Source organism: Pteropus vampyrus, unplaced genomic scaffold (assembly GCF_000151845.1).
Source record: "Pteropus vampyrus isolate Shadow unplaced genomic scaffold, Pvam_2.0 Scaffold1, whole genome shotgun sequence".
Taxonomy (NCBI): domain Eukaryota; kingdom Metazoa; phylum Chordata; class Mammalia; order Chiroptera; family Pteropodidae; genus Pteropus; species Pteropus vampyrus.
In genome coordinates, this window is record NW_011888782.1 from 692,400 (window position 1) to 700,639 (window position 8,240).

At 34.5% G+C, this 8,240-nt stretch overlaps 1 protein-coding gene across 1 annotated transcript in view; it reads left to right on the forward strand.

Moving 5' to 3' along the window:
* Positions 1-8,240, forward strand: part of TOPBP1 (DNA topoisomerase II binding protein 1) — a 57,316-nt gene that overhangs the window by 41,710 nt on the left and 7,366 nt on the right. The window contains exons 23-26 of the mRNA XM_023527480.1: positions 1,967-2,130; positions 2,881-3,018; positions 4,352-4,441; positions 4,615-4,776. Coding sequence (XP_023383248.1) covers positions 1,967-2,130; positions 2,881-3,018; positions 4,352-4,441; positions 4,615-4,776 — 554 coding nt within the window. The remainder of the gene's footprint in view (positions 1-1,966; positions 2,131-2,880; positions 3,019-4,351; positions 4,442-4,614; positions 4,777-8,240) is intronic.

The following is an 8,240-nucleotide window of genomic DNA, read 5'->3' on the forward strand; positions in this document are numbered from 1 at the left end:
AACATTTTATTCAACCCAGTGTATGTAAAATATAATATTCAACATGTAATTAATAGAAAATATCAGTGAGATGTTTTACCTTTTTTTCATACTAAGTATATGCAATCTGGGTTATATTTTATACTTACCGCACATCTCAAATTTGGACTCACTGTGCTTCAAGTGTTTCATAGCCACACATAACTAGCAGCTCCTGTTTTAGGCAGAACAGCTTTATAGTATTAGGAAAATTATAGGAAGAGAAGTGAATGTGACAGCTTGACATAGAGAAAACTTTAAGAAATAATGGTTGTATTTAACAGTGGCCCTGGGTCATAAAGAAAAGATTGAATGTGAGTGCTATCCTATTTAGGATGGGGAGAACTATGATACATTTTTTTTTTATATAGAAAAGATTTCTCTTAGATACAATTGTATGCTTGAGAAGCTATGCTTTTTGGAAACTTTATTCAGGTGGAACATTTGTTTCCCCTTGCCTAATAAATTAGATGGAAGTATAAATCAGAATTGCTAAGCTTTATCCAGAGCTCACCAAAGAGGAACATTCAAGTGTCTGTTTCCTGTAGATGGTTCTATCTCTGCGAACTCTGGGCAAAGTAGAAGCAGTTAGAGAATTATCTAGAAGAGGACAAAGAACAGGGCACAGGAATATAGATTGCGCTGGAATTGGGAGTCTGTGACAGAGGGTTTCTGATATGGAATGCCAAGAGGCCCTTGACTTTATAAATAAAACAGTTGTGGCAAACATACATATATTTATATATATATAAATAAATCTGTCTATTATGTTGTCTGAGTCACAGAATAAATTTGTTATATAGAATTAAATGTGGATATTATTTTAATATGGCATTTTTACCTTATTGTTCTTTTGTCACCTCTGTGATCCTGGGTGAGTTACTCTCCCTGTGTCTTTATGTGTAAATTGCAGATAATAATAGGAACCTACCTTCATAAAGTTGTGAGGATTAAATGAGTTAATAACCTTGAACACTTTCAACAGTCCCTGCCTTATAGTAAGTGCTCAAAAAGTATTGCTGCTGCTATTATTAGTCATCTCAAGCATGAGTTTGAATGTTGTTAAATTCTTAGTCCTTGATGCAACTCTGCCTAACCAGCAGTCAAGTTAAGCTTTAGCATATAAATCCAAGCCATGCTTTGCATAAGATTGTATTATGTCTTTATTTCCTCAAAGTCAGATTTCATACATTTATATCTAAGAGGTTTCAGATCCCACTTGCTATTTTGTCTCTATTTACCTAGCTGTGTGTGTTTTCCGCCCAGGCTTCCCTGTTGGTCAGCTGACCCTATTTCCCCTCAAAAAAATTTCTCCTGCTTTTAGTCTGCACATGCCCCCTTTTGACTTCCATCTCTGTGGTTACCCATAATCAGAGCTTGAAAATTACTAAGATAGTTGAGAGAGACCTAAGAAATATAACAACCAACTGCAATATGTGGCCCTTGTTTGTATTGTTTCTTTTTATATCTTAATTGTAACAAACCAAGTGGAGACAAACAGGAAAATTTGAACAAGGATTTAGTATTGAGATAGCGAAGAATTTTTGTTAATTATTTTAGATGTGAAAATGGCTTTGTGGCTGAATAAGAAATTTTCCATGTATCTCAGAGATGCATACTGAATACATAGGGGTAAAGTAACTTGTCTGGAATTTGCTTTAAACTAGTTAAGTAAAAAAAGCAGGGGGTAGATCGAAGTTAAGGCTGGCAAAATTTTGATAATATTGGAATCTAGGTGGCCAGTATATGGGGGTTCATTTTATTATTTAAATTTTCAAAATAAACATTACTTTATAAAAATACATATGTAAAGTAATTTTCAGTCAAAGTCTTTTTGGTTTATCTAGTGCATTTTGTTTATAAATAATTTCTGTACAAAGTTAAGATACATTTTTTCTAAGAAAAAGTTCAGAATCAATAAACTACAACCAATTTTTTTCTACTTCAGGTGGGTTAGTGATAGAGAAGCAGTGCTTTGATCCTAACTGTACGCACATTGTTGTGGGACATCCACTTCGAAATGAGAAGTATTTAGCCTCAGTGGCAGCTGGGAAGTGGGTGCTTCATCGCTCCTACCTTGAAGCGTGCAGGACTGCTGGGTGCTTTGTGCCGGTGTGTATCCAAATTAACATAAAGGGTCATTTTTCTTTAAAAGTGAATGTCTTAATTGATTCTGGCACACATATTGACCACTAATGTAAATGAAAATAATGAAATTGACTGATTAGATTATACCAATTTTATAAGGTTTACATTAACAAAACAAAAAAATTTAAAGATTATAGACTCAGATTCCTAATTAAATCGGTTTTATTTAATTTGAATATGGGTTTTTTAAAAAATTGAAATAACATTACAAAATAGTAATATGATTTCATTGTTAGTTTTTATCTCTACTGCTAACCTATAAAATATTAAACTTATTATTTGAAATATTTTGCTTTCTAACTGACCATCACAGTTGTATCTACATGTAGTTTTTGAGGTTTTCAATCAAGATCCCTTAGGAGTATTTTCCACAGACAGGTATCAAGTTGTTAATACATATCTCCTCTGAGACTGGGTCCTTCTGTGAGGATGATAGTGAGTGAAGCTCAGTAATCTAAATATTACCAATTACTATGATTTAGTTATTTGTATTTTCTTAGAAATGTATGCAATGTTTTTTTGATTTCTAATTATAAGCCAATATACTTGGCTGTCATATGAAGCCAAATTAATCTGCATTTCCTGTGCTCAAACTCATGATTACTTAGTATTCTCTGTACTTATAACAAGTGAATGTATAGTTTAACTCTTAATTGATTGTGTACTCCTTGAAGCCATATTGTAGGAACTCACAAGTTTATTGTAATTCTCTAGGAAGAAGACTATGAATGGGGAAGTAGTTCCATACTTGATGTTTTGACTGGAATCAATGTGCAGCAACGAAGACTAGCACTTGCAGCAATGAGATGGAGAAAAAAAATCCAGCAAAGACAGGAATCAGGCATTGTTGAGGTATTAACATAAATAAGTATATAGGTAGTAAAGTGGCATTCAGTGTCCTGACCATTCTAGACTAAGTTCTTTTTAAAGAGAACCCGCTTGCCAAAATGCAAATATTCCTATTTGTCTTTTATCCCTTGATTAACATACTTAATTTGGGTATTTTAAGTTGAGCTTAATGTTAATTTCTAATTTTTCTATTGTGATCAAAAGATATGTATAATGTTGATGGCTCTATTAAAAATAATTTATAATCCTTTCAGCATCTAGCTCAGGGCTTCTTGACTTGGGGTCCACAGACTCTCCCAATGGAGTCTGTAGATTAAATTCAGGAAGGCTATACACTTTAGATGGGAAAAAAATATATCCTTATTTTTACTAACTTCTAGTTAAAAGTTAGCCTTTCTTTTAATTATAAGTCTAGGCAACAAATCATAACACTTATTAATAGTACCTGTGACTTTGCCCCAAGAGAAATCAGATATTGCTTTGCATTATAATTAAAAGTATCTTGAAGTACTGTTTATGTAAATCACTACTTTAAAATCATAGTAGGTATTTGACTCACCACTAGTTTTAATGGCATTAATATAAAAACATTTATTTCTTAACAATTTTTAAAATAATTTGATGATTTTTAGTAAAATTGTTTCCTTTGTAATCCTTTATACTTTATTTTGAACATTTAAAATACATTATTCATATGGCATGAAAATTACACAATAAAGCTGTTATATATTTTTTTATTTAGAAAACAGATCCATAGGTTTCAGCAGACTAAAAGAGGTCATCCATGGCTCCCAAACAGGTTAAGAACCCCAGATTGTGTTCTTAACCTGTTAAATAATCTTTTTGTTATATTCAGAGTTCTCTGCTGTCTCCAAGTCCTTCTTAGCCTTGATTCTCTCTTTTTTTTTTTTAAGAAATTCCACTATATATTTTCTAATTTGTAAACATTTTCAAGATAATTATAATGGAGGTTTCGTCTAATCTAAGAAGCTGTACTTTAGGCTTTACCCTTGATTAATTATAAGGAAAAAATACTAGAAAAGACTAAACAAAAGTCAGGTTCTTTGTTTTAATGTTACCGAATCATTAAGCCATTTTCCTTCATTCTTCAAGTATTTATTGATGGCATACTGTGTGCCAGACACCATGGCTATATGTTTTAAAGTTTTCTGACCAGAGACAGTTACCACTGTGGTAAAAAAAAAAAAAAAAAAAAAAGTAAATGTTATAAGATTATTCATTGACATAAACTACGTCTACAGAGGAAATATTATCTGTATTATTTTGTCATTGATATTCCAAATAATTTCAACACTGATTATTTTTTTATTTGTAGGGGGCATTTAGTGGGTGGAAGGTTATCTTACATGTTGACCAGTCCCGAGAAGCAGGATTCAAACGCCTTCTTCAGTCTGGAGGAGCAAAGGTTTGTATTGAGTCAACTTACTGAATTTGTTGCATGAATTATTTTCTAATCAAGACTGCTGTGATTGGTTCTTGATTATATACTTTGTGAGTTGATAACCTTTAAGTACAGGTTACACAGTTGAATTACTTTGGGACACTGATAGATTGTGATGCTTCTTGTTTTTTCATTAGGTACTACCTGGTCATTCTGTACCTTTATTTAAAGAAGCTACACATCTCTTTTCTGACTTTAATAAACTGAAACCAGATAACTCAGGAATTAATATAGCAGAAGCTGCTGCCCAGAACGTGTACTGCTTGAAAACAGAATACATTGCTGATTACCTTATGCAGGTTTGTAAGATTCTGTTCTTGATCTCATCACCAGAGATCTGCTTATATGCAGAGTTACCTACACATCAAAACCCTCAGCTCATTATTAATAGAATGTTAGTCTCCTGTTATTCTCTTATTTAACCCCTTTCACTTTCATCGTTTTTATAATATAATGAATACATGTTAACGTTGAGCTTGGAAGTTAAATATGAACCAAGTATAAAAATCTAGGTACCTCTAAAAGTGCCCCTTTAGAAGCTGGAATATAAAGAAAGCAGAAATTGATTCCTGAAGTGCAAGGAGAAACATTTACCCCAAGAGCCCTTCTTTAGTTTCCTTTTGCATTGTGTTAGATACTAGAGTCAATCAAACATTTGCTGTATGGAGGGCTCACTACATTCATACTCAGAATTGGCCCATGTTATGTGATTTCAATGGGCAAAGAAAAGTCTTCCTGACACAGAATGACTAAAATGGCATCAGGAATCAGCAGAGTATCACGCATGATCATAAATGTCTTACTATAAAGGATTTCAAACAGAATGGCAGAGAAATAAGGAGAAGCCAGAACTCAGCCTGCCTTGTGATTTTTGCTGCTTGTGCTTAGGAGTAGCTTAGGGTTTAATAGAAAGAATGCCTAAAATATAAACATGAAGCCTCTGTCCTAAAGCCATGGGGCATACTGAATCTCATCCCTCCAAAAATTCTTGATCATTTCACACATATAGCTGCCATTTAAGACAAGAACCAATAATTATTAATCGGCTGTATTGTGCTGTGCTCAGTGTTTGTATATGCATCCTTATTTCATCTTTTTATTCTTACATGCAAAATAGTGTATAAAACCTATGTATTGGTTAAAGAATAACAAAATGTCATCTAGGTACCCAGGTTCAGAAGCAGATCAGTAGTCCCATAGCATTCCCTGTTGCTCCTCCCCAGATGCATCTCTCTCCTTCCCTGCGGAAGGAATCACTATCTGACTTACGGTTGTGTCCCTGCCTTTCTCAGAGTTGCAGTACGTGTCAGGTACTAGATGTCTGGAGGAATACTTTGGGGAGGGGGCGGTGAGCTGCTCTGTATTTTTACATCCAAGGTCATCATTGCCTATGTCTAGCCCTGAGGTGTAGGTCAAAACACAATACTTCTGTGGGGTGAAGCAGCCGGCTAAGGAGGGAAGAGCAACAACTTCACGATCAAGTTTATTATGGTCAAGATACACCAGACACAGATGAGATCTAGAACACCCCAATATTCTAACTTCCGGTTAAAAACTCAGTGCAGTGGCCACAAGGATCTTGGATGACAGCATTCGACATGGCCTTAGTCACATTGCTCCAGTCTTGTATGGTCACCTACTTGTGTGCACAGCTGTCATCCCAGGATCTCCATTCACCATCCTTCATCTCTCTGTTGGATCTCTTATTTCTGAATCCCATGTCATCCTGATGTCTCATTTTGATGGAGGTCATCCTCTAGTAATTTCTTAAGAAAACACGATAGAGATAAATTGAGACGTTCTATGTCAGAATTTTGTCTTCTGTGCTCATACTTGACTGATAGAATTTGGCGCCTGGCCAAACTAAGTTGAAAATTGTTTTCTCTTAGACTTTTGTTTGCTTGTCTTTTTGCTTCTAGTATTGCTGTTGAGTACTCCAAAGCCATTCTGATGCATAAACCTTGAGATGTAGCTGTAAACTAGTAGGAAGTTCCTTTCATCCCAGTTTCCTGAAATATGCAATCATGATGGTCTTTTTATATTATGCCAGACAGTTGGTGGGCCCTTTCTGTTCTGATAACTTATATCTTTCAGTTCTGGGAAGACTAGAATTATTTCAGTGATTTCTTTCCCCTCCACTTGATAGTCTTTCTCTCTCTGGTACTTCTACTATTTGCATATTGGATTTTCTTATCTCTCACCTATGTTTGTCTTCAATTTTTGAGAGAGTCAGTTTGATCATACCTTCTATCAACTTCATTTTGCTGTCATGTTTTTAGTAATCAAGACCTTTTTTAGTTATCTGAATTTACATTTTATTTTAATATTCTCTTTTTTGCTTCATTGATGCACTACCTTCTCTTAGCTCTCAGAGGATTTAGTGATACATGTTTTTAAGTTTTCTTACCTCTGCATAGTTTCTGCTTCCCCTAAACTGCTTGGGTCTTTATCTTCTATGTTATAGGAATTTATCAGATATCTGGTTAATTCTTGGCTTTTTGCTCTTAAGAGTAGGTGATAAAAAGCTGATTGGAAGTACTGAGCACACGGTTGGGTCGTGTCAGTTTTGAGCTGAGTGAAATCTGGATGGATCCTTCTAGATTCATACCTTTTTGCATTTCTTGAACTGTTTTACTTTCGCCCAAGAGGAGTCTTCCAATCTTCCTGAAGGACAGTCTTGCTGCCCCACCCCTTTTTTAATTGAGATATAATTGACATATATTTGTTTTAGGTATACAACATAATGACTCAATATATGCATTTATTGCTAAATGATCACCATAATAAGTCTCATTAACATTCGTTATCACAATTACAAATTTTTTTTCTTATAACAAGACCTTCCAGGATTTATTCTCTTAGCAGCTTTCAAAAGTACCATACAGTATTATTTACTATATCCTATGCTGTAATTTACATCACCAAGACTTGTTTGATAACTGGAAGTTTGTACCTCTTAGCCACCCTCACCCATTTTACTCACCACTCACGCCCCTCCTCTAGCAACCACCAGTCTATTCTCAGTATCTATTGAGTTTTGAATTTTCTTTTTTTTTTTGAGATTCCACAATTAGGTGAGATCATACGATATTTGTGTTTCTCTGATTTAACTTAGGATAATGCCCTCAAGATCAATTCATGTTGTTGTAAATGGCAGGATTTCTTTCTTTTTTATAAGGCTGAATAATATTCCAGTGTCTGTGTCCATCAGATTTTCTTTATCCATTCATCTGTTGCTGCACACTCAGGTTGTTTCTGTATCTTGGCTCTTGCAAATAATGCTGCAGTGACCATGAGGTGTAGATATCTTTTCAAATTAGTGTTTTGTTTCCTTTGGATAAATATCAGAAGTGCAATTGCTGGGTCAAAAGGTAGTTCTATTTTTTATTTTTTGAGAAACCTCTGTACTGTTTTCCATTCTGGCTGTACCAGTCTACATTCCCACCAGCAGTACACAAGGGTTCTCTCTTCTCCACATCCATGCCAATACTTACTATTCCTTGTCTTTCTGATGCTAGCCATTCTAACAGATGTGAGGTGATACCTCATTGTGCTTTTGATTTGCATTTTCCTGATGATTAGTAATGTCCAGCACCTTTTCATGTATCTGTTGGCCATCTGTTTTTTTTTTTTTTATTTTTTATTTTTTTAATGTATTCAGAGCCTCTGCCCTTTTTAAATCAGTCTGGGTTTTTTGCTATCGAGTTGTATGAGTTCCATGTATATTTTGGCTATTACACTTTTATCAGATATCTAATTTGCA